The 27,549-nt window shown below is 42.1% G+C and overlaps 1 protein-coding gene across 1 annotated transcript in view; it reads left to right on the top strand.

Annotated features, from left to right (window-relative positions):
* SLC36A4 (solute carrier family 36 member 4) overlaps positions 1-27,549 on the top strand; it is a 260,786-nt gene that overhangs the window by 7,626 nt on the left and 225,611 nt on the right. Inside the window, exons 2-5 of the mRNA XM_038415846.2 lie at positions 21,514-21,637; positions 22,526-22,616; positions 23,931-24,019; positions 26,580-26,675. Coding sequence (XP_038271774.1) covers positions 21,514-21,637; positions 22,526-22,616; positions 23,931-24,019; positions 26,580-26,675 — 400 coding nt within the window. The remainder of the gene's footprint in view (positions 1-21,513; positions 21,638-22,525; positions 22,617-23,930; positions 24,020-26,579; positions 26,676-27,549) is intronic.

The raw sequence follows: 27,549 nt of genomic DNA, 5'->3' as shown, positions 1-27,549 counted from the left end.
CAGTCATTATCCTTCTCCATGCCATGGAAAAGCTTGAGAAAAATGGATATGTCTTGCAGCATGCCCTGAAGGTCATCAAATCCAGCTCTAGTAGACCAAGGAGGGAAGTAAATTTCAGAGCTGAGGAACACATTATTGACAATGCTCTGCCTCTACCTCCCTTCTTTTAAAATCAGGGAGTTGTCAGCTGTACTACTTGTGCTAACTGTAACTCCTGAAGTATCATGGAGAGGGAAGCATGATATTCGGGCATGCAGACCCAAACCCTATCGGGCTTTGTCGGTCAAAATACATTGCTACAACCCAAACCTGATAAACTGCCCTGGCTCCATCATTCCAAATGGACCTGGACTCGATTTAAAGGCTGAAGTTGTACTAGCTACCGGATGAACAGGAGGTGTGATGGCAACAGGAGTCAACTTGAGGATAAATAGTTGGCAAGGGCAGAGGCTGAGTAGGAGCAGTTGGGTTGCTTTAGGACACTACTATACTTCAGGAGAACCAGTGATATATGCGGATGCCACACTGTGACTGGCTAAATACTGATTGATGTGTTTATTTTGGCTATTATATTTAGATCTATTCAGAGCTAATATATGCACATGAATCAGATCATTCAATTAGACCTCGACCTATGGGCTACTGCTGTTATCATATCAGTTCTCTGAGTAATTTTGTGGGTTTAGGTAAACTGGTTTTCTCTTCCTCAGTTTCCTCAGTATCTGTCTTTCAGGGATGTTTGAAGAGAGTGCTAGGCACTACTATCATGGTTACAGATGACTTATTAAATAAAACATCACTTTATGTGGGGTTTTTTTTGCAGATAGTAGTTGTTCTGTAGTATAGCACTTCCTTTTCAGAGATTATAGTCTAAGAATCTGTATCACACAACACTTGCATTTTTTACATCCAGTTCATCCTGAATTCATACTTGATCCAGAGTTTGTTTCTTTGAATGCTAATTTTCATGCCCTGGGTTTTCGCAGTACCTCCTCTGATCAGTGAATGGATGGCATGGTTTAGATTTTAGGACTTTGGTCTGTATCCATATATACAGAGTCTCTTTGGAGCCCCGTTATGAATCATAGATGTAAAACCCATACAATTTTACTTTAGTGGTATATAAAAAATAGCAATATAATGAAACTGATTATGATGGGGTGGACAGGCCGCATGCTGGCAACGAATGGGAGCCTGTGAACCCAACTGGTCCGCAGCACTACACCTGCAGCAACAGTAAGGCATGGAGAGGGAGGGGGAGTTAAAAGTAGGAGATTTAGCCCAGTTCTGGGCTGACCAGGCACGAGAGCAGAGCTCTGCTTTTCTTGTTGGAAGAGAAGCCTGCTTACAGCCCTGAGACTGAACTAGTTTAGTGGGGGCTTATCTGGCTGGTAGAAGGAACAGCCAGACTCTGAGGGATTGGTAGAGGCATGGCATATTTGGAGACAAGCCCTGAGTAGAAGCGTGGAGTCCTACCAAAGGTTGAGAAGGTGTGTGTGTGCGTCATGTTCCTGATTCCTCTAGAGTATAGCTCCCTAAAAAGGGAGAGACTGAAGTGTGCCTTGGCCAGAGGACCAAAGCATTGCGATCTTAGGTTGCTGTCTCTGGGAGGTCCATCAGTGGATACCTGCAACTGGGTGAATTGTACCCTGATGGGCCAAAGGGGATGCTGCAGAGGAAACCTGGTCACACCATTTTTCTTTTAATAGTCCTGAGAGGGGATCATGTTGTACTGGTTGCTGCAGGCACACCCTGTCCTGTGTTTAAGGGTTACTCTGTGTGTGTGAGACAGTACGCTTACTCTCTTTGCTGGACAGAAAATACCAGGCAAGATGACTCCAGTTGGGCATGAGTCTGGGTTGGTCCTGGCTGAGAAATTCCTTTTATATTGTGAGCAGCTGTACTAAGAGGCCCTGTGTGCACCTGTGCACACACAGAAAAATCTCTGGTACAGGCCTATCATTAATCTGTCATGTAAACTGAGTGCGGGTGTTGATACCATCATCAGTTTTCTGGACCGTTTCATTTGTTTTTACCATCTTCATTATAAATATTTTTATACAGTAATCCATTTAAATTCTTTGCTTTTACCTGAATTAGAGTTTCTGGTTCCCAGTCATTTGCTCAGACTAGCAGTTTACACATCCATTTGTAGTACAGTAATTAGATTAATGAAAACGCTGCTTTGCTGGCAAAGTAGGGCCAGACTGCACAGTGGTAGAAAAGGGTGAAATCACCTATTGTTCTTTAATTACACTGTGGCCTCTGCCTTTGCTACACCAGTAGAGTGCAGTGGTGGAAAATTACAGCTCTTGTACTGGTTTTACCAGTGTGGGTGCAGCTCATGTCCAAGTCCACCTGAACCATATGAGGCTCTTTATTTAAAAAAATTGCAGAATCTGTGGCTTGCATCTGGGTAAATTTCTCATGCAGGGCAGAGGGCTGGAAGCAGGTCATCCGGTCAGACAGAAGCTGTTGATAATAGGCCTTGAGCTTGGAAGGTGGAATTGTTTCTGGTGTTCTTGGCTGTGCTTTTTTGCCTTCTTCCTTTAAGGCAAACAGGATTTGTGTACATTATAGGAATAAAATAGAGTCGGAGGACTATTCTGAGGTTGTGCATCTAACATTCCCTTTTATTGTAATAGTTTGGTAGACAGACGGAAGTGATTTTGCGACCTTCTAGCAATATTCAAGTTGTGATATAAATAAATACTCTACAAACAGATGTGTGCTTAACAAACACACAGTTGTTAGGTCCAGTCTAATAGACCTCTAAAAACCTGAGTAATGGAGGTTACATAAAGACTTCCTTTTTTTCTTTCTTTCCCTGAGTTTGGATACACCTATCTTCAGTGGGTCAGTAAGGTAAATTCCCTTATTTGCTCTTTCTCTGCCTGAGCTAGCAGGTAATCATCTCCATTGGGAGATACTTTTTGTGTGTGTGTCGAAGGAGGTTCTGTGAAGGATTTTTCAGCCTGTGACAGCGTGATTGTATCTTTAGGAAACACATGCTGCCTTTTTCTTTTAGCTGTCTTGGAAAGAAGGCTTCTTGAGGAAATTCCTACACCACATTGGGTTCTGAAGCCTTCATCTCACAATGTATGCCATAGGCTGGCGTGCAATGAAATGACTTATGAGAAGTTGACTTGAAGTGCATCAAAGGCAGAACCTTGCTAATTCAGTTCTGGAAATGCACACATTTAACTTGCATGTGCACAAGTTGTCTCTTCTCATGTCTCACGGGAATGGACTAGTTGCGGCTGAAGTGAGGTTCTGTGTTACTAATGGTACATCTACACTGTAGCCTGTGCTTGAGCTTGGGCACAAGTGTAACCCCTCTTGCATCTACACTGCAATTGCGCTAACTCAGGCCTTGGACACAGGACCTTGTAGGGCTGCAGGTCCGAGTATGAGGTAAGCCAGGACCCAGGGTGTGAGCCCTGTTGCTTTGCAGTGTGGATGCAGACCTGTATGATTCGGGTACTGGGAGTCAGACGGAAGTATTCTACAATTCCATGGGACAACTTCCTTAGTCCTCTCTATCCCAACAATCTCTAATCCACTCTATTGAAAATGGGCTGGCCCTTACGCCGTGATGCTGATGTCAAGTTACAAGCCTCCGGCAGGTACTGCACTTAGCCATCTACAGGCAGGGACACATCCAGCTGAGTTACGCGAATGCTCTCCCAGCCAGTCATGAACCAACAATGGACAGGCACCAGCCAATTCAGAAGCCTGGCCAGTGTAAGTTCATTATCAAGTTCGACATTCCCTCAATGTGGTGTGCATCCACACTAGCCTTTGTAAACTGAACTGAGATTTCTCAAGCACTTCAAACAAAGCACACTGTTTTAGGTAAAATATAAAATAGATTTATTAACTACAGGAAGATAGATTTTAAGTGATTATAAGTGGGAGGCATGACAATCAGATGGTTGCCTTTAAAAAAAGTAAAAAACTAAACACGCATTCTAAATCCTAAACTTTCAGCAAGAGTCAAATCAAACAGCTTTTCTCACCCTGACAGATGGTACAAGCAGGTTACAGTTCCTCAGTACACAGACTGGGCCTCCCTCCCGCCTCAATTCAAAATCTGGAAGAAAAGCTGGAGGATAAAAACTTTGGACTAGGGAAGGGTGGAAAAGGGAATCCAGTCTGTGTATTGAGGATCAGCTTGTACCATCTGTCAGGGTGAGACACTGCTTGACTCAAATCCTGTTTAGTTTGTAAAACTAAGACTGAAAATTCATTTTTATTTCTTAAGTAACCAACTCTGATCTCTATGCCTCCTACTCATAATCACTTAAAATCTATCTTTCTGTAGTTAATAAATCTGTTTTATATTTTACCTAAAACAGTGTGTTTTGGTTGAAGTGCTTAGGAAATCTCAGCTTAGTTCACAAAGGCTAGAGTGGTCCATTCCACATTGAGGGAGTGACGAACTAGATAATGAATTTACACAGGCCAGGCTTCTGACCAGTACAAGACGGTACAGTTCTGGGTGCAAGACTGGGGAACTGGGGGGGAATTGGCTGGAGCCTGTCCATTGTTGGTTCATGACTGGCTGGGAGAGCATTCACGTAACTCAGCTGGATGTGTCCCTGCCTGTAGCTGGCTAAGTGCAGTACCTGCCGGAGGTTTGTAACTTGACATCAGCATCACAGTGTAAGGCCCAGCCCAGGTTGTTGGGACAGCTGGCCCAGCAGTCCCACAGTCCAGGTTGCACCCCGGGGACTCCATCATAGCTATTTCTGCTCTAAGAAGCAATGCAAAAATGAGACACACTGGCTACCAGTGTTTGGCCACTAATGATGGATTGTATCACAGCGCTTTGGCATCCACTCTATCCCCTGCACCATGTGGAGTTCAAAACAGTGGCTTGGAATTTAAATGTTCATAACTGTAAAGGTTAAGTCACAGATGTTTACTAGGGTCATTCATTTTTTCCTTTCAGTAATAAGAAATTTGCCACTATGTACTCACTCCTCCTGGATCTATGGAGCCACCTGTAAACAGTGAACTGAGAGAGACAGAGAGAGAGTGAGAGTGTGTGTGTGTGTGTGTGTGTGTGTGAAACTTAATTCTATTTCCAAATCTAGTCCATTTCAGTTATAGGTAATCCATACAGTTTTCTGGTCACAAAATAATTTCTGCAAAGAATGAGTGGGGCATCAGTCCCCCCCCAGAACTGTGTCAGATGTGGGGTGGAAGAAAGCTGCAGATTTCAGTGTGTTTCAAACAGGATAAGCCATGTGTGAGGTAATCCAGCATCATGTTAATTCCGTCATGGATTGTGACCCAGTCCTGGCTGCTGATTGCTGTAAACTTTTACTGAAGCAGGAACTCCAGATAGTTCATCACATTGCAGGGAAGGGTGTATCTTCCAGGCCCCCAGTATAGCTAGTCAACACCACTCACAATATGCTGTTTGTTTACTATATATTTGAATACTTCAGCTGCATACACTGCACGTTTCCTTCCAGCAGCTTGGAATAACGTCTCTCTGCCAATAGAGCACCACAAGAACCCCTATGTCTTCCAAAATATGAAAGGTCTGAAATGACAGTGTGACCTATCAGGATTCAATTCAGGGTGGGGGTGGGGGAAAGGCTGTGTCATCCCTGCTTTGCAACCTTGGGTGCCTTACAATGCTTTGCTGAATTAGTTCCCACCTGGGCCGCTCACAAACTGCCTTTCACCATGCAAGCCCTACCCTGAGTGTCTGTGTGTAAGTGCAGCCTGCCAGTTACACCCTGGCTCTCACCAGTCTTGATTATACTGCAGGGTGACCACAACACACCCCCAGTCCTGAATTTCCCCCACACAAACGTATGACCTGTACTACCCAGCCCTCTCCTGGACAGTACAAATAGATAAAGTCCATCATTCCTTTAGTGGAATAATATACAAGTTTATTACCTTAAATAGTTACCCAGACACTTAAATTTAAACACACTGGATTAGATAACACAGTAAAACAAGTATATTAACTACAAAGAGATATGTTAAGTGAGTACAAGTGATGAGGCATAAAGTCAGAAATAGTTACAAGAATAATAGATATAATGCTTACTAATATCTAACTTAAACTATATTAAATTCAAGGAAAATTTCTCGCCACATGCTTGTAGCAAAGTTACTGACCAAATTCTTCAGCTCAGGACTGCCCCACCCCTCCCGAACATCCAATGGCTGTTTCCTTTTGTGTTCTCAGATGCAGAGAATGTGATGGGCAGGGGAAGGGGGGGTTCAGAGGGGTATTTGTCCCTTCTTTTTATTGTTTCAGTCCCCCTCTTGAAAAACATTCCAGCTGGGAACTAGGCAACAGTTGTGTAGAAGGATGTTCCCTACTGTTTTTTTCCACCTGTTTGAATTTCCTTTGTTTTCCCTTCCTGCTTGATGACTCTGTTTACTGTTTAGATGCAAATTACGACAAACATACACTCCTTTGTTCAAGACAGGTCTGTTTGACCAGTTTGGTGGTATGAGAGTTTTGGAACATGCACTCTTAACATCATACAGGGGAATCTTAAACTTCACATACAGTGTTGCCACACATTTTATCAGGACAATATTCACCATCAAATTTTGCGTTTTCAAATGATACCTTACAAGGCATACCTTGTACAATGATTATTACAATAATATATGGGGTGTGAATACAAGATGTATTCCATCACAGACCGAAAAAGACTTTTACAGCAAGGGCACTAAATTTCAATTAGTTATGAAATTTTTATGAAACAGAAAAAGGTTATAACTTAAATTTACCATTGTCTCTTTCCTTCTGTAACTGCAATTAACCAGGCTCTGTCCAGAGACAGTATAAGGACTGAATCATCCCCTTCAAAAAGTTAGTTCACTTTAGAAGTGTTACATTTTATGTCCTTGAGATTCCACAATAATTAATTCTGTGCTCCTCCACTCAGCGAATTTAGACAACAACCATCTGTTTCTGGTCCTATTTCAGAACTCTCAACCGATACTGCGTGCTGTTCTTCAGGAACTTGATCTCTGGCCTAACACAACTTTACTGATTTGTTCCAAGAGGAAGTGCTTCCACTATGAAGTTATGGTTGATGCTTTTGAGAGGGCGGACCAGGAGGTCCTGTATCAGAAGAAGAGGGATAAAAGACCTGCAGCAATGGCATGTTGACAGACAGAAGGAAAGCTTGAGTGAAACCTTGCCACCGAGGTGCAGGACAGGGTTTCAGTGAGGGAGCTGGCACTTGCAAAGGAGTTTCTGTTCCAGGAACTGTGGCTAAGGGAGGAGGACAGAGAAAACTATTTCAGCAACTGCTGTCCATAATGGCTGCAAGGGTATCTTCCCAACACCACCACATGATCACCTGGCAATGTAACCTTGTAATGATGCTGCCTTTGGTGGGACACAACTGAGAGTACTGATTCAGGACAAATTGCTTAGAGCAGGGCAGTTACAGCCCAAGGCTGGGTTTCCTTTGCTTCTAAGGCACACCAAATCAGCCAAACAGAGAGGACCTTAGTCTCACCCCACTGTCTAACCATAAGTCATACAAGCATTTTCCTTAGACACTCCAGTTTCCCAGTATCACCACCAGTGACGCTTGTTAGGGGGATGAATGGTTATGAAAACCAACACCCCAGTAAACGAAAAAAGGTTCTCTCGATCCCAAAGGACCAAGCCCCAGACCCAGGTCAATATACAAGTCAGATCTTATCCACAAATCACACTGTTGCCAATCCTTTAGAATCTAAAGGTTTATTCATAAAAGAAAGAAACATAGATGAGAGCTAGAATTGGTTAAATGGAATCAATTACATACAGTAATGGCAAAGTTCTTGGTTCAGGCTTGTAGCGGTGATGGAATAAACTGCAGGTTCAAATCAAGTCTCTGGAGTACATCCACAGCTGGGATGGGTCATTCAGTTCTTTGTTCAGAGCTTCAGTTTGTAGCAAAGTCCCTCCAGAGGTCAGAAGCAGGATTGAAGACAAGATAGAGGGGTTTCCAGGGCCTGTTATGTTCTCCGCCCTGTGGAAGATCACAGCAGCAAGATGGAGTTTGGAGTCTCATGAGCAAGTCACATGTCCATGCATGACTCAGTTCTTTACAGGCCGATGACATTGTTTACATGTTAGTTTGAATGTTCCCAGGAAAGCTCAGATGTGGACTGACGTCTCCCAAAGTCAATTGTCAGTTAAGTGTTTCTTGATTGGGCACTTACTGAGAATAGTCCCTTCTCAAGAAGCTGACCAAATGCTTCACTGAGGCTACTTAGAATCAAAACACATTGAGCTATGAGTACATAGCCAATATTCATAACTGTAACTACAAAAATGATACACACATACAAATCGCATAATCATAACCAGTAAATCATAACCTTTCCATAGACACCTTTCACGACAACCTTTGTACAATATTTGCTGCAAATATATAACAGTGGGTGCAACAATGATCTATATGGTCACAGGTTATGTTGGTAACGTGTCAATCCTCGATCCAGCAGTAGCTTCGACAATTCCATGTTGGGGAAGCCCATGCATTCAGGACTCATAGAGATATGCTTATGATATGAACATGGCATAACTAATATGTGTTATGCAAGATGGGGCATGTGAGGTATCATTGGAAACATTATCATTTACTGAATATGATTATCCTATTTATATGCATGTATCATTTCTGTATCTGAGATTAGGAATATGGACTATGTATCAATTACAAAAGTGATTGCATTTTCTCTGGTGGGCATTCCCCGGTGCAATCAGTCTGGCTGGTTACTCAATGGGCCATTAGGGAGGACAATAGGACTTTGAAGATGCTAATCTCTCAGGAAGGTGGGATGCTGCTTTGATACTGCAGGGTCATGTGATCATGTCACCTGGTACTGGACACCAGCTTGGACTGCTAGTATTTTTCCATGATTGGGGGTGGGGATTAAACTGTGAAAAAAGGATTCCTGTCGTATGTAAATCCTATTTAAGGCTGGGGAGTGATTTAATCAGGGTTGGTTCTTCACTGAATTCCTGCCAAAGATGACTGCTAAAAATACCTAAGACTGAACTGGGGAAGAACTGGACTCAGGGTAGAAGGTATCTGGTGTGTGAAAGGAATATCTGGAATTCCAAGTTTGTTTTCAAGAATCTCTGCAACCGGCTTAAAACAACATTTAGGGTGAGAAATTACTACTTGTAGCCAGTTTCTGTAGTGTATTAAGCTTAGTTTGCGTGTTTGCTTTATTTGCTCAGTAATCTGCTTTGATCTGTTTGCTATCACTTAAAATGTGTTCTTTGCTGTTAATAAATGTACTGGTTTATAGAAAACAAAAATTTTGTGCAATTCATAACTGGGGAGCAAAAAGCTGTGCATATCTTCCTCCATGTTGAAAGAGGAGGTGATTTTCATGAGCTTACTCTGTATGGATTTCTGTGCAGCTCAAGACCATAGCATTTTGGGTTTACACCCCAGAGGGGGTGTGCACTGGAGTGCTGGGCAATCCCCAAGCTGAGTCTTCCTACACAGAGCTGATCTCAGTGTCTGTGTCCCTTTGCAGCTGGGTGTGGCCTTACCTGTGTGTATCCTAGAGGAGGCTTGAGGGTCTGGCACAGCAGGACAGGGTGAGGGAGCCCAGGCTGATGGAACGGGCGGGCTGAGTGGGACCCCAGTATATCAGGTGGCACCCTGGAGTGAGGGGGTAACCTGTCACACCAGGAAAGGAGAACTTGGGGCCAGGGGAGATGTAGCACTGGGGGGAGGGGTGGATGGTGTCAGGTATTAACTATTTTCTGCCCTCTTTTGTGTGTGTGTGTGTGTGTGTGAGGTTTTGTAATGGCAGCTGGCCTGCCCAATAGTGTGTGTCTTACACTATTTTAAGACACTGTTTACAAATAAAGCTTATGTTTTTCAAGGAAGTTTATTGTTATCACTGCATCACATCATACAATCACGATTTGAGAAGATAAAACTAAAACCATGTTCAGGAGCAATTAAGCATTAGTAAACAAACCATATTCCTCTATTTAGCTAAGTACGGCATTTCACATTTCAGTAAAGGCAATCTGTACATTCATGCTTCCCCCTCCCACCCATATTCCTTATTCATCATGGCATTCAGACTTGCATTGCCATCAAGCCCATACCCATACCAAGCGCTGCCCCCTACCCTTCCAGAAAAACAAAATGAACAAGACACTTTTTCTCCTGAAGCACATTCACACAGGTACTATTCCCCCTCTTCCATTGAGCCTTGGAAGTCCATAAGTGAGAACACAAAGCATCTCTGACTTCTGCTGCCTGGCTGCAACCAGCTCCAGCAGTGGTAGGTGCACTTTCTGGCTGAGGGTACCAATCCAGCATCCCTTTGCTGTCATAGGTCCATTCAGGTTGTGAAGAGCACAGCAAGCCACAGTCATGTGGACAGCATTGATACTGGCATGGGTTTTTAGAGACCTCCAACATGTTTTTAATTTGCTGAAAGCACATTCAATAACTTTTACATATGCTGAGGGTGTAATTAAATCTTTTACCTGGGATTCTGAAATCAGAGTATGGTTTCATAAGGCAAGGCAAAAAGTGGGTATGTGGAGTTCCCCAGAGTAACAGTGGGGACAGTAGCATTATTTAGGTCAGTCGTAGTGGGAATAGTGTCCTAGTCTGTCCATGAATGTGGACTCCTGAGTGGCGAAACACTGAGGTATTGTGAACTTTTTCCAATACAGCTTAAGTTGACTTTCATAAATCTGCTTCTGTGGTCCACTAGTGCCCGTGTAACAATGGAGTAATACCTTTCATGGTTTATGTACTCGTGCTCCTTGAGGAGGGCAAACTGTCAGCGCACAAGTCCCAGAACTGGTCCTGGCACAGTTAAGCAACCACATTCTCTCAAAGCCAGCAACTACATCAGGAATCAGAGTAGCAGCCGTGTTAGTCTGTATTCGCAAAAAGAAAAGGAGTACTTGTGGCACCTTAGAGACTAACAAATTTAATAGAGCATAAACTTTCGTGAGCTACAGCTCACTTCATTGGATCATACCAAACAGACTAACACGGCTGCTACTCTGAAACCTGTCAGAAGACAGGATACTGGGCTAGATGGACCTTTGGTCTGACCCAGTAGGGCCATTCTTATGTTTTTGTGACTGGAAATAATGTGTACTTTTTTAAGAGTGAGGGTAATTAACATTGGAACTCACTTTTTTTGCGATTAAGCCTGCAAAATACTTGACAATGGCTAAGCAGCTGGTGTGCTGTTTCTTATTATACCATTCATAATTGTCTCACTGTTACCTTGTGCTGTCTTTGTCTAAATCTAACTGTTGTGTCTCATACTCTCTAATTAAATTGTAAGCTGTTTGGAGCAGACACTGTCTTCATTATGTGTATATACAATGCCCAGTGAGGTCCTGACTGCAGATCAGGGCTTTTGAGTGCTACTGCAAGACAAATTAATATTTGCTTAAGCTCAGTACCTCTGCAGGAGAGAGGGCCCCTCCTTGTTTTCTCCTGCTGAACTTCCTCACCTCCTAAGGCTGAACTCCTTGTGAAGACGGTAAGCACAAAGAAGTAAAAAGGCAGCTGCCTTAGGCACATGATTTCAATGGCTCATGCACTGCATCTTGATCAGGAGTCACTGTGTAGTAAATCTTTTTTTCTTTCCTTTTTTTTTTTTTTTTTGGTAAGGAACATGAGTGAAGAAAAGACTGCAGTATAGTTCATCTGCAGCATATGCATGGAGGATGTGGTTCTTTGTACCATAGACGTTTTGTTCATAATGTAAACTAGAATTTGCATAGCTATTGTTCAACAGTTTATAAATAACTGCCATTTCATTTCTTTCCCAGAGCAGAAATGTTATAATCCAGAGAAATTATACTACATAACCGATCATTCTGATTTTGCTGTCTTGTAGCTGCTGAGGCAAAAGAACATCTGTAATTTCCTTGGCTCTGGATGATGGAATATTGATAATTAGGGAAAATGGAAATCTGTGCTTCCCTCAAAATGTGTGCAAATCTCTAGTGGTTTTATCTAAAATTTTGCAATTGGTTTCTATTTAACCATATTCTTATGTTTTAATTGCATGCATGAGTTTCCCCCCATCACTTCCCTACATATATTAAAAAAACTGAACTAGAACACTACATGCCAATTCAATTGAGGTAGAAGTGGGCTATTCTTAACAGGTGACAAGAAGGGGTGAATACCAAGGAAGGGGAAAAAATCACTTTTGTAGAGCTAATGAGGCCAATGCAATCAAGGTGGTCCATGTCAAACAGTTGACAAGAAGGTGCAAGTATCAGGAGAGGGAAATAAGTTTTTGTAATGACCCATCCACTCCCAGTCTTTATTCAGGCCTAATTTGATGATGTCCAGTTTGCAAATTAATTCCAGTTCTGCAGTTTCTCTTTGGAGTCTGTTTTTGAAGATTTTTGTTGAAGAATTGCCACTTTTTTAAGTGTTGAGAATAGGCCACTTCCACCTTAATTGAATTGGCTCGTTAACACTGACCCCCCCACTTGGTAAGGCAACTCCCATCTTTTCATGTGCTGTGTATTTATACCTGCCTCCTGTATTTTCCACTCTATGCCTCTGATGAAGTGGGTTCTAGTCTACGAAAGCTTATGCCCAAATGAATTTGTTAGTCTCTAAGGTGCCACAAGGACTCCCTGTTGTCTTTATTGGAAAGAAGAATACTCAGAAGTTCAGTAAAAGTTTAGAATGTGTAAGGAGTGTATGGTTTTATGGTAGGTTGACGTGCAACGGATGTTCCAAATAGACAAGAAGGAATGGTGGTTCCTTCCTGAAGGAGCTCACAATCCAAGGACACGTGGAAAGACAGGTAGAGAGAGGCTACGAGTATAGGAAATGATATGTAATTCTTCTGTACTTATTGTACATGTCAATCAGTTCTCTGTCTGTAGCATGGCAGAACTGGGGCTTCAAGTGAAACTTCTCCCTACAAAGTGCAGGGGTCTTGTGGAGGAGCTCAGAAAAGGCATGCCATGCATGGGCACCACACAGAAATTTTTATGTAAGAAGCTGGCAAATGGTAGTCAATTGTGGAAATATTGTGAGAGCAGAGGAGATGGGGGAGTGATGCAAATCTAAGATAAGTAGGGATGGGTAGAGTTTTGAAAGTGATAACAGGAAGTTTGAATTTGATGCAACAATGGAGGGATTCAGAGAGGGGAATTATATGATCAAAACCGGCAGGGAAGATTACTTTCATTGTAGCATTTTGTGTAGACTAGAGTGAGGCAATGTGGATTTCATGGGGAGAGGAAGATGTTGCAATAGTTGAGACTTTTGGGTGGACTTTCTTGGAGGTGGCTAGCTCTGCTCATGCTAATGCAATTTAACTTCTCTAGTAAACTGATAAGACTCCAGAGACAAACATCTTTCCTTTTTGGAAAATGTTTGAGAGTAGAACTGGTCAGAAACTTTCTGATGAAACAAAGTTCAGGGGACTGCCCCAGAGCCATGGATCCCAGGGCTTCTAGGGTCCATGACACAGGGACGGAGGTCCAGACCCCACTGCTTCCAGGGCCTGTGGTTCTGGGGCACATGTGCAGACCCATTGATTCCAGGGTCTGTGGCTCTGGGGCAGACAGTGTGGCAGGGTTTCCATAGTTTCTAGGTTCCCTGCTATGGAGCTTGAAGCCTGGGAGACCCAGCTTGATCCTGGGCTCTTGGGACCTGTAGGCTCCCAGTTCTGAGGCAGGGAGCCCGGAAACTCTTGGAGCCTTGACTCTCTAATTGGGACTTAGCTCCTATCTTCACAGCTGGGAGTCTGGAAAGCGCTGAGAACCAGAGCTCTAACTGGGGCTCTCAGGGCTTCCAGGCTTACTGTCATGGAACCTGAAATGGGCTGCCTCATGTGGGGGGAACACCAGGGTTTCCAGTCTCCAGGCTTGCATAGGAGTAGAAGCGCTGGTGTCCCCAGGGCAGCCTGCATTGCAGGGCTTGGAACTGCAGACACTTGGAGCCTTGGGTGCTGCTGTGTGAAATTGACAAGAATGACAATTTCAGACAGCAGCTGCTGTTCCTGGGGAACAAACTTTTGTTTCAGAAATACCATATCTGATATGTCCGTAACAACAATTTTTGGGTTTCTCATTTCAGTGAGAACTAACTGACATACTATGTACTATAGGGCAAGTCATTTAACCTCTCTGTTATCTCCATTCTGTAAAACAAGTATAATGCTTTACAGTATCCACAGTGTTGAGGATGGATTGTACAGCACTTTACATTCCCCCCACCCCCAAGAGTCTATAGAAATGCTAAGTGTCCACCCAACTATTTCCCATCAACTTTTCTCTGTGGCTCTCTTTTTCTCTCCTCACAATCTCCCTCATTCATCCTCTGTGACTTCATCTTCCATGTTCATGACTTAACTGCACTTTTTCTCACTCTCACGTCTTCATTCGCCCCGCAGCCCTGGTTCACATCTCTTCCTCCCCAAAAGAGACAATCACATGACTTGGTTTTCAACAAGCACTGATATCTCTCTTGATGAGTTCCCCCTTTCTGACCATCACTTTTGGCCTTCCTGTTACTTCACCAGCTTAGATAAATACTTGTCTGCTTTCAGCCCTCTTCTTGCTGCCTTTTCTTCCCTTTCTTCCATTGGTTCAGTTATTGATTCTCTCCATGCTTCGCTCTCCTCCACCCTGGACTCTTCTGCCTGTCTCTCCCATTGCAAGGTCTGCCATGTCATACCCCAGCACCAGCTCACCCCCAACATTTGCTTCCTCTGCTCTTGTACTGCAGACTGTCTCTGATGGAAATCCTGTGACCAACCTTACTGCATCCACTACAAATTTGTTCTCTCCTCCTTTAGTTCTGTCATTTTTCTGGTTAAACAATTCTACATCTCCAACTTAATTGAATTACATGCTTGTGATCCCAGGCAGCTTTTCAGCACCTTTGACTCGCTCTTCAACCCCTCCCCTCCTCCTACTTCCACTTTTTCTCTCTGAGCAGGAGCTCACTAATTTTTTCCAAGAGAAAACTGACAAAATATAATGTGATCTTTTCTCCTCATCTTGGCTTGCCTTCTCTTCCCCTCCTATAACTTTCTCCTTCTTCTCCCCTGTGACAGACATGGAAGTTTCTTATCTGCTCGTCTCTTCTTGCCTTTCCATGTGCCCCAGAGATCCCATCTTATCCCATCTCCTGATCTCTCTCAGGCCCATGCTCATTCCCTCCCATATTCTTTTCTTTAATCTCTCATTTTTCCCTGGCTCTATCCCGTCACAATATAAGCATGCTTCAGCATCACCCATCTTAAAAAACCTCCCACCCTTGATCCGACTTGCCTCTCCAACTATCACTCATGTCCCTTCTCTGTTTCCAGTCTGCGCTCATTGAATGCACTATCTACAATTTCTGTCTGAAGTTCCTCTTTCAGTTCCATCCTAGACCCTCTTCAGTCTGGCTTTCACCCCAGTGCTCAAATGAAGCTGCTTTTGCCAAAGCTTGTAATGACTTCTTCCTAGCCAAAGCTCAGAACCAGTACTCCATCCTCTCCTCTTTGACCTGTCAGTTGGCTTAGATACCATAGACCAACCATACTGTTCTTCTTGAAATCTTGTCCTTCCTTCGCTTCTGTGACTCTGTCCTTTCCTGGTTCTACTCTTACCTCTCTAATCACTCCTTCAGAAGATCCTCCTAATTTCCCCTCCAACTCTCTGTGGGTTTCCACAGAGCTCTCTCCTTGGTCCCCTTCTCATCTCCCTCTGCACTTTATCTCTGGGCAATCTCATCTGCATGCACAAATTTAACTACCGTCTCTATGCTGACAATTTGCAGATCTGCATCTCTGCTCTAGACCTGTCTCATTCTGTGCAAATTAAAAATCTCTATTTCTCTGGCATCTCTTGGTGGATGTGTAGGGGTCAGTTCAAACTCAACATGGCTAAAACAGGTCTTAATCTCCCCTTTCTCCCCCATGCTCCCCTACCTTCCTTCTCTGCCACCCTGCCTGTCACTCAGGCCAATAATTTGGGCATCTTTTTTTATTTGGACTTCTCTCTAGGTTCTTACATCTTGGATAAGTCTAAATCTTGCATTGTCTTTCTGCATACCATCTCTAAGATATGGCCTTTGTTATCCATCCACACAGCTAGAACTGTTGTCCAGGCTGTCATCATCTTACATCTTGATTACTGAAACATCCTTTTCTCTGGCCTTGACAAATGCAATCTTGACCCACTCACATGCATTCAGAATGCTGGTTCAAAGATCACTTTCCAAGCACATCACTTTGACCAGGTCACCCCTCTCTCTCCATCTGTCCACTGGCTCCCCGTTCTCTATCGCATCAAACATAAACTTCTTGTTTTCGCTTTCAAGGTCCTTCACAGCCAATCCCCACCCTACAATCTCTTTCACTACTGAGATGTCGACTCCCACATCTGGCCAGTGATGCCAGCCTCCATTGCTCACTTGTTTAAATGTTCAAATAGGCATTGTTGTACTTTCCCTGATACTGCCCCTCATGCTTGGGAGGAGCTCTCCCATAAACATCTGCAAAACTACCTCATTATCCTCCTTCAAATCCCTCCTTCAAATCTCCTTTGCTGTGATGCCTATAAAAATATTGATGATGGTTGAGCTGTTGGTGTGCTGAGATCATGGTGTCTCATTATTTCCTGCTACTCCCATCTGTCTGCATCCATATGTTGTCTCTTGTTGTGTACTTGGATTGTAAACTCTTTGGGGCAAGGACCATCTTTTTGTTCTGTTTTTATACAATACCTAGCATGATGGGGTTCTGATTCATGTCTTGGACTCCTAGATGGTATGGTAATAAAAATAATAATAAAGAGGATAGTATCTAGGGTTACCATATGTCCGTATTTTCCCGGACATGTCTGGTTTTTTGATTCTTAAATCGCCGTCTGGGAGGAATTTTTAAGTATCTAAAAATGTCCGGGATTTTGCCATTATTATTTTTCTCCAAAGAAGAGTTGATCATTCAAGAAAGAGAGTGAATGTTGATCATTCAAGAAAGAAAGTGAATGTTGATCACTCGAGAGAGTGTCTGCTTTTTCCTCCTAGCACCCAGCTCTTGCAGTGCAAAACAGCTGTTTCGCACGGCTGGGAGGGAGGGGAGAGGAGGAGGAACGCGGCGCGCTCAGGGGAGGAGGCGGGGCCAGGTCAGGGATTTGGGGAAGGGATCCAATGGGGCAGGGAGGGGGCAGAGATGGGGCAGGGACTTTGGGGATGGGATTGGAATTGGGGCGGGGAAGGGGTGGAGTTGGGATGGGACCAGGGGTGGGGAGGCGTAAGCAAATACCCCCGCCCCCTGTGGAGTGTCCTCTTTTTTGAACGTTCAAATGTGATAACCCTAATAGTATTGAAAACAACTCTTGGATGAATAAGTGGTTTTATGTGAGGATTAAGCAACAGGAGACAAATTTCTGAAGGACAAATAACCTGTCTTCATGGGAACTTCCTTAATATTTAAAAAACAAACAAAAGCTCTCTCTTGAAAATGTCAGCCAAAATTATTCTAAATAGACTGTTAATTAAAGATTTTCTTGGAGGGGCCAGAATGAAAGGCTAATGAAATTCAGGGAAAGGTAGAATGTCGTCAACATTTAAGTCTGAGACCACTAAATCTGTTGCTGATGACCTGATGCCAAAAAAGGTATGTGGTAAACTCCATCCACCTACAGCTCAGTATGCACGTACCATAAAAGGTCTCAGTGCCAGGCCTGGAGTGAAGAAAAGATATATTTCTTCCATCTTTTGAAAATCCATTCTCTGGCATAAACTAGTGTCAGTGGAAGATGCCTCATCCTCTGGATGACGAGCAGAATTTTGATGATCATCCAAAAGTCTGAGTTGACAGGAGGAAAAGAATAGCAAAAGGTTGCAGATCAATGTGACAGTTCTAGGAAAATGTTTGCATGCCCCAAACAGCAGCTACACCTAGGTGAGATTACCACTGAAAAGATTCAGTTTAATTGGCACATTATATTATACAATTTGTGGACAAGAGTAAAAAGTGCTACTATATTTGGAAAAAATTGAAATGTTCCCAATTGTAAAGAGATGTTTGACTTTTTTCCTAATGCTGAGGATTAAAGAGCATTTCCATGATCTTCTCTCTATTCGTAAGTGATCTGTTTATCACAGCATAGCATGCAGACAGGATTGAGATTATCCTTTTGCTTGCCAGAGGTATTTTTTCTGGCATTTCCTAAAACTGAAGGGGTGCACCTTCAAAGACGGGAAGATTATTTAATTGATCTAGTTAACACAAGTCAAACAAACTCCCTCTGAACTGGAAGTAATGTCGGGTTTTTTTTTAAAGGCTTTTGTAAATGGGGCTCAAGCCCCAGTTTGAGAGGGTTGAGATGATAAGCCTCAGATGAAGCTGTTTACACTGGCAAAAGTCCTCATTTAGCTGGGAAATGACCCCACGCCACTGCACCTATTATCTGTTTTAGGCCCCACAGGTTACACCCCTTCAAGGAGTGTCCTTTAAACTGGACATTCCTGTGCTACACCCCAGGACGTGCAAAAGTTCAAAGTGCCACTGCATACTTCATAACTACCAGACCCGTTATGATGCTAATGGCTACTGATACGTCTGTTCATAGTTGTGTCTCTTCTCCCCCACTCCCTCCGTAGTTCCTTCAACCATCTCTTTGGATGCACAACTAGGAGCAGGAGTCCTGGATAAAAACATTAGTTGTCAGTTATATACAGACAGAGAACATCTGGCATACTAATGGTGATAAGTGTCCTCCAGAATGTGGTAATGACACTAAAAATTGAAATTGATTTTTTTTTAAATAAATGCTTTATCCTTGATGCTGCTGAATGACATTATGAACACCCTTTTTGAGCAAGTTGCAATTGGGTTCCTTGTGAAAATGAACCAAATTGTCTTGCTACTGTCTCTTAAATATGGTTGGAAGAAATGTAAAGCCAAACAAATTGCCTATCACTTAAAGCATCCAGCAACACCAATCTAATTACTTTTCTCTAAGGATGAAAGCTAAACTAATTTGTAGCAAAGTGAAAGTAGTTTCAGATTGTCATAAACGAATAATCATGAAATCAAGTCTCCTGTCTGTAGCTGTGGCCTGTGCCACATGATTCAGAGGGACTGAAAATTCCTGTGTGGTCAATGGAGCAATAAAAAATACTTCTGGAATGAATGCAGGGAAATTCTTTGTTGACCTCTCAGGTGAACAGGCAATGCACAGAATCATGATATTTGGTTACCTCTATCTTAGCTTGTATAATCAGAAACGTTTTTGATCATAAAATTATCTAGCTCCTCTTTAAATCCAAGTTGACTAACTAACCTCTTGTCATGCTGAATTCTGGAGGGACTCTCTTTGCTTTGTGTGAAGTAATTCCAATATTAGCTGTACGTAAAGTTAAAAGCCAACTTCAGGCAGGGATGCTGGAATAATTTTTATAGTGGAGGTGCTGAAGCCATTGAATCAAACTGTAAACCCTGTATGTTATGGAAACCACTTCAAGCCAGGGGGTCCAGCACCTATGACTTCAGGTGACCCTTTGCTCTCTTGTTATGGGAGGGATTGATCAGTGTGTGTTTATAGTCTCCTATTCTTAACTATCTGAATTAGCTTCTGTCTCTGCATTTCAAGGCTAAATAATCCTCTAATTTTTGCAATTGGTCTTCACATGTAAACCCCCTCCTATTTCTGACTGTTTTTGCTGCTCTTCTCTGGGTCTTTGGCTAGACATCTTTAAGCTTTCATGTTCAGGAGAGTAAGATGACCTTATTTCTCTAAACTGAAAACAGGATGCACAGAGCTGGCCTGAGTCACCTGGTGTTGCTGCTTGCCCCCCCTCATCCCCACCACCATATGTTCCTCCGTGCCTGCAATTGAACCAAGTAGCAGAGATGGGGTGCAGGAGGAGGGGAGAGGAATGGGTATGGGCTGGGATCTGGATAGCAAAGCAGGGTGTGAATATGTATGAGTACTTTTGAGCTCAGAGCCAGGAGGTGAAGCTGTTGGACTATGATCCAGCTAGCAGTGCAGTGCCCCTTTGGGGGCTGGGATGACAGAGGGACAGTAAGGAGACTCCAGGTAGTGGAAGGGATCAAGGAGACTCCATATAGCAGCCCTGGAGAGAGAGGGAGGCCAGGATGTGGCAGAAGTGGGTGATTGGAAGCGGACTGAGGAGGGAAAGAGGCCGGTTGGGGTGAGAGAGGACTGGAGAGGGCTTCGGGGACTGGAAAAGGACAAGGGTGGGGAGGACATGAGGCCAAGGTGGTGGGTTCCGGGGACCACTTGAGAACCGTCAGCACGAGGCCAGGGTGTCTGTGTGGGGCTCCAGGGACCGCTTGGTGGTAAGGGGCATGAGACTGGGGTGGGGGTTCCGGGGCAAGGGGCATGAGGCCGTGGGGTGGGTGGACTCTGGGGACCACTCAGGGCTGGGGACACGAGGCTGGGAGGGTGGGCTCTGGGGACTGCTCAGGGTGGGGGAACAAGGCTGATGGGGTGGGCTCTGGGGACCTCTCGGGGCAGGAGGCATGTGGTGGTGGGGGAACACCACCTAAGCAGGTCGTTCACAAGTCACCACAAGTGGTCTCTTCATCCAGATGTGTCCAGGTCAATTTTCCACTGGTGAGGGATTCCCCACATGGACCTATTTGCAACAAAACATCATGTTTTTTGTTTCCAAGTGAGTCACAGCATGGGTTCATTGACAGATGATTTCTTCCTATCCTAGTCCAAAGACCTGCTGTATGCCTTCCTGTCAGTTCTGCTTCTGTTCAAAGTCTTGTTTAAAGTCAAGCAAGGTCGTGCTCACCTTATACTAATAGTCCCAGCATGGCCCTATCAACATAGGTTCTTGACTTTACTAGCTCTCCTTTGTCACTCCCACGAGACACAGATTTAATCTCTCATTTGGTTCACCCAGAAAGGCATTTCCCCAGCTCAAGCTCATATTCACCATATATCGGACTATCTTTTGTTTCTGAAACAATAAGGATTAGCTGTTCAGTTTCACCAGAGTCCACTTGGTGGCTATTTCAGCTTTCCACCCTTTCATCGATAACCGATCACTTTTTTCAAACTCTACGCTCATCAGTTTTCTGAATGGTTTGGACAGATCATATCTACAGGTACACACCCAGGTTCCCCCATGGAACTTAAATTTAGTTCTAGCAAAGTTGATGGATCTCCTCTTTGAATTGCTGGCAACCTGTTCTCTGCTACACCTTTCTGTGAAGGTGGCCTTGATTGCTATTTCCTCAGACAAGAGAGTAGGGGAACTGCAAACCTTACTATCAGAACCTCCTTATACAATCATTTTTAGAGACAAGGTTTTCCTTTGACCTCATCCAGAGTTCCTGACTAAAGTGTTTTTCAGTTTTCACGTTGACCAAGCACACACCTACAGTAGAATGGATATATGCAACACATCTTGAAGAACAACAGTTACAGAAAAAGATTAGGAACTGTTTCATTTACTGAATATTTCTAAATTTGGTCATAGTACTAAAATGGTTTCTTGTACTGTACAGACATGGAAGTAATGAAGCCTTTAATTGGAGAACAGGATTCGGACAGCATCTCTGATGATGAGCATGAAAATGAATTGTTGCCAGTTGAGAAGCATTACCAACTTGATAATCAAGAGGGCATTACGTATGTACTGTTTTAAATGTCATTCTCTTTAAAATTTATTACATTTGACTTGATCTTTGGAAATATTCCTGTGCTTTTAAGGGATTTCCCCATGACTATAGCATGGCTTTATGATTCTGCTGTGGGAATCCTCACAGACAGCTTTTTGGTAAGCCAAGCTCTGGTGTAGGACGATTTTGGGTAGGCCCTCAATTTCCAGAATTTAACAGTGTACTGATGATAAAATAAGACATTTTTTGAATGATTGCACTATATATAAAGTGTTTGAGTTGCTCAGGGTCCAAGGAGCTCTTATTACAAAACAAATCAAATTTATTTTAATACTATTTCAATTATATGGGAAGCATCTAGAAGACCTTGGAAATAAAGTTTAATGAACCTGAATGTAGATTAATTTTGGGGTCTGAAAAAGTTTTCTTTGATATATTATTTAAGTTACTCTTTGTCAAACTCCTGGATGTATCTACAACCATTTAAAAGACATAACTTTTAAAATAGTTTAGGCAAAAATCAGCACAGCATCAGCCTGTTGCACTTAGTTGCCCCTCTCTCAGGCAAAAGGAGAGTCTCACTGCACAATTAAGATGAAATCCAGGCTTTGAACCAACAATTGAAGTGAATATCCAGATCAGGGACTACTCCCCTGAGAACACCTGGCTTCAGTCTCTCAGAACTCAAATCCAGACCCTAATAGGAGCATCCGAACTATTTTTGCTTTGAGCATCCGATCTATTTTTGCTATGTATCTTCAACAAGACTGCCTTGATCACCCTGAAACATTTAAAGCTTATGAATTTTATCTTTACATTCTGTAAACTGATTGGTGAAAAGCTATCTGAATGTTGTTCAAAGCCTCCGCTGTGAACTCTGTATTATTTGTTTTTTCAGGTTTGTGCAAACACTTACTCATCTCCTCAAAGGAAACATTGGAACTGGGCTTCTAGGGCTTCCACTTGCGATAAAAAATGCAGGCATTGTGGTAAGAGCTTTTTCCCCCTTACATGTGGAAGAAATACATAGAAAACGTTATCACATCTCTGCAGTTCAGAGTGATAAAACTAAAATCTAGGTAACTTGATTATATGATCTATTATGTCAATATCAACTTGAATAGGGCATCATCTTAGTTTTCCTTTCCAGAGTCTAGTTAGAACTGGAGACTAGGATTTGGGATTCCTCAACTGTTCATTGGCTCATTATGTAACATTAATCTCTATACACTGCATTTTCTAGAGATGATTGAAAAAGTGTGTGTGTGTGTGTGTGTGTGTGTGTTTTGTTTTTGTCCCCCAAAGAAAATTCTGTGAACTTTCTGTGAAGTTTTCTGTGAAAAATTGAAAACCGAAAACTTTTGGTTCAGAAATGCTGCCATGGTGCCTAATGTGAGTTGTAGTTTGGGTACCTCATTTTCTCCTTCTCTTCTATGGATTGGGCTCCTTAATTGGATTACATCTCCTATGATGCACCAGGATCTTCCCTCTTGCTGATCTGGTGAGATGGTTCATGGAAACCCCATGGCCACTTTGCATCATGGCAGACATAGTCTAGTTGGGGAGCCTGGCCCATAGAGGAGAATGAAGGTGTAAAGCACCCAAAGTAAAACTCCCTTGAAGCAGTGTGGTAGCATTTCCAAATCAAAATGTTGTTTCTGGCTGAAAATTGAAAATTTTTCAGTTTCTGGCTGATCAGTTTACATTTTTTTTGAAATTTTCTGTCAAAAGCAGATAGTCTGTGCAAAATTTTGTTCAGTCAAAAATCCAATTTTCTGTCCAAAATATAGCTCTGATGAAAAATTTCAACCAGTCCCAGTATTTTCCCTTATTTGTAATATTTATCATTGTATTTAGGTCCTCTGGGCAGGGCCCACATCATCTTCTCTACTAAGCAGCACCAAATATGCTGACTTGTAATGAAAAAGACCCTCAGCATTGAGGACAATAAGATGTTTGAAACCATTATTTAGAAATGTGCAAAATCACATCTTTTTTGTGTGATACTGGGATAAAATCTGCACCCGGATTTACTTCTTTCCCTTTGTTCACCATCCCATCTTTTGCTCAGTCCTTGATGTAAAAGCCACGAGTCCTTAATAAGCTAGCAATCAAAACTTCTTTGGACTTGCAGTACTTAGTTGTTTTTTTATTTACCATATTTGTTTCAAACTTTTATGGATTTGATAAAATGTGAAATGTCATTTAAAGAGTCCCCCCCCCCGTATATTTCTGTGAAAATGATTATTCTTAGAGGATTTCAGGTATTTACACCTCATTTCCTGCTTTCTGTCTCCATGTAGCTTGGACCAATCAGCCTTGTGCTTATAGGAATTATATCTGTTCATTGTATGCACATCTTGGTACGATGCAGCCACCATCTGTGTCAGAGGTAAATGTGGAGCTATTTGTTACATTATGGCATCTGAAGTCCCTCCATTTTTTACTCTGTTTCATTTCATGTCTTCAGTCTGCAAAATGTCTTGGTGCTCTAATAATCTCTTCAGAGGTATCTGTCAGAGCCCAGGAGGAAGAGGCATGTAACTTCTTGTGGTGCAACTACCAATGATGGCTTCTAGCTGGCATGCAGGAATGCTTAATTGTTTGGCATCGTCTTTTCTAGAATGCTTTGGACAATATTTGTTTAAATACAGTTCATTTTCTGCCCATTGTTCATGTGTTCTAAACTAGGCTGGTTCATCTTGGATGGATTTGCACCTTATTCCTACCCATAAATGGAAAACAACCCCTGTCTCTCTCACTGCAGTTCTAGTTGCTTAGCCCTAATTTTAAGAGTGAAGGAGTCTGAGCAAAACAAGGAGAGATAATGGAGAAAAGAGGGGCTCAGAGAAAAAGATTAAAAATGGGGTAGAAAAGGAAATGAGAGAATAACAATCTAATAGTAAAAGTGAGTGGCTGAGAGAAGATGAGACAGATGCATTTTGGGAAGAATCCAAAAGCAACAGCTTCTTTGGCAGAGCATTTTAAATTACAAGCATTTCAGTCCAACTAACATGCCCTCTCCCACCACCCTCCCAACATTTTTTTGAAATATTGCATCCTTTTGGCAGTGTGAGGAGAAAAGGTAGAGTGCTGAGAGGACTGGATGATCAAGGACCATGACCTTTTTGCAAAAAGGTATTCCTTCCAGTTTCCTTGTACAAAGTCAATGGATGGGAAATGTTTAACGCTATGAGAGCTCATATTAGATCAATTTTTCTAGTTTGTAAGGGAACAGGCACCTTTGTAATCCAAAGGAATGATTTTGGTTCCCATGCAGGTGTGCTACTCTCCTAAGTTTCAGTTCTGTAATTTATCTGCCTCTTACAGGAAAAGCAAGAGAGACAGGGTTTTTTCAGTGATGGAACTACTGTACTGGTGGCATTTGCACTGATTAGCCAGATCCAGAAAAACATTGCCAAGCAGCTTGGCATATTGAGTAAATAGTGGTTTAAAATAAAAGAAAAGGAGTACTTGTGGCACCTTAGAGACTAACAAATTTATTAGAGCATAAGCTTTCGTGAGCTACAGCTCACTTCATCGGATGCATTTTGAGCTGTAGCTCACGAAAGCTTATGCTCTAATAAATTTGTTAGTCTCTAAGGTGCCACAAGTACTCCTTTTCTTTTTGCGAATACAGACTAACACGGCTGCTACTCTGAAACCTGGTTTAAAATAGAAAACTAGATGGCAAGTGCAAAGCATTTTCTACATTTCCCACCTGTAGTATAATTTTATAACTTTTGAAAAGCATTCATTTTATAAATGACCCCACTTTTATGGAGAGTGGAGTATGAATTACTACTAAATCGCGTTGATAAAAATACAATACCACTGTCGTCTTGGACTGAGGGAAAATTAGATTTTTTTACATTTAGATTCTGGAAGAAATATATTAAAATGATGCAGTTGAGGAGTCAAATGTCACACTCCTGGTGGGGGAAGTGTGTATTTCTCTTTCATATTCACAGTTGGATTGCCTTAGAATCTCACAATTAATATTGATTTTTCTTAACAAATATCTATCTCATCATCAAGCATAGGATTGTTATGTGGTTGAACACAATTGCTGGTTTCTATCTCAGTGAAAAGGAACAATCAAAATGTATTTGATGTGTAAAAACACAGAATTATTCTTGTCCTTTTGGCCAGTTTAATGGGATATAACCTCTCTCTGGGGACTGTATCCTGCCTTACTTCATCTGTCAATAAATTGGAGAAAGTTCAGAGAAGAGGCACGAAAATGATTAAAGTATTAGAAAACATGCCTTATAGTGATAGACTCTGGAAGCTCAATCTATTTATCTTAACCAAGAGAAAGTTAAGGGGCAACTTGATCACAATATGTAAGTATTTTCATAGGGAACAAATATTTGATGATGGGCTCTTTGGCGTAGCAGACAAAAGTAGAACAGGATCCCTCATTCATAAAATTTTTACCTCATTCATAAATGGGCTTTGTAGATAGATATAAGGCAAAGAGTTCACTTTTAAGTGTGATGGAGCTGTACCTCTCACCAGAATCCCAAAGTCGGTCACCATGTTTGGATTCATGCCTTCTGGAGACCAGTTCCCTCAGGGTATGTTTGCATGAGCACCTACTGCATGACAAGCTGAAGTGTAAATCTATGGTGGTTCAGCATGCCGCATACTAACATACTCTCAAAATTATTGAGAACTTTTTAGATTGCATCAGCTGGGTCTATGTGGACAGTGCACGGCATGGTGGAGCACTGTAGATTTACACCCCACTGTGCCGTGCAGTAAGTACTTTTGTAGATATGCCAAAAGAAACTTGTGCTTTAAAAACCTGATCCTGCACTATTGACTTAACTGGGACCAGAATCATGGCTTAGATGCTAAAAGTCCACAAATTTTCAAGCTCTGGCAGAGAATATCATATTTTAGGCCTTGATATTTTCTATCAACTTCTCTATGTTCTTTCATTTCAGATTGAAAAAGACCTCATTAGGGTATAGTGACACAGTTAGTTACGCCATGGAAGTAGGGCCCCTAAACATCCTTCAAAAAAGAGCTTCCTGGGGAAGGTAAGATTGTTGCAGCATTTAAGTTAATAAATGACATATTAAAAGGAATGGATAAACTGTGAAACATTAGAATTTTATCTTTCTACCATGATATTGCTTTCTGTGGATTAGCAAAATCTTTATACATCTTGTGTGGAAGGGGTGAGAGTGTAATTCCCACAGTCAAGCACTTAGTTTTAAAGTTCTGTGGGAGAAAATTTACTTCAGTTTCACTCTATAAGCAGAAATTTGGTATAACCAGAATCGCATTCTGCACATTCTAATGTATTGAAACAATTTAGGATTTCAGTTCTGTTTTACCACAAACACATTTCTCCATATTAAGGTTCACTCTAAGCAACTCTGTAGTGCATACTTAAATGATTGGTATAATATATCCATCCTGAAAGGGAGCTACCTATTCTTTGACGTGTCTTTACTCTGCATTTTGCATTTGATGTTCAATCTTTATTATATTTCATGGTAATGAAACAAAAATGTTAATAGCTTGTTGTCTGTCTCTGAATTTTTTTCCCCTTTGAGAAACTCAGTCATTTTCCTTTGCCATCTGTAAAATAGAGTCATAATGCCGCATACTAAATAATGGTTATGGTATTGTGAGATAATAATGAAATCCAAAACTTTAGAGCTGTTAAATATAAATATTTGTTTTAATAAGCATATATAAAGAATTTCTTCTTTCCACAAGGAAAATGTCTTTGCCCTACTATTTTCAAGGATGCAGCAATAGTGTGCAGTGTGTTTTGGTTATTGTATAAAACATGAATTAATTTTTTCAGATTTTTTGGTGATTATTTTATAGGAATGCAATGTTTCATTTGCAGAAGAACCTGCTTTGCAGTGCCCCAGATTTTAACCTGGTGTTTTGAAACTG

This window comes from Dermochelys coriacea, chromosome 1 (genome assembly GCF_009764565.3).
Source record: "Dermochelys coriacea isolate rDerCor1 chromosome 1, rDerCor1.pri.v4, whole genome shotgun sequence".
NCBI lineage: Eukaryota > Metazoa > Chordata > Testudines > Dermochelyidae > Dermochelys > Dermochelys coriacea.
Note: the sequence above shows the minus strand (reverse complement) of the source record. Positions and strands in the feature narration are given on the sequence as shown.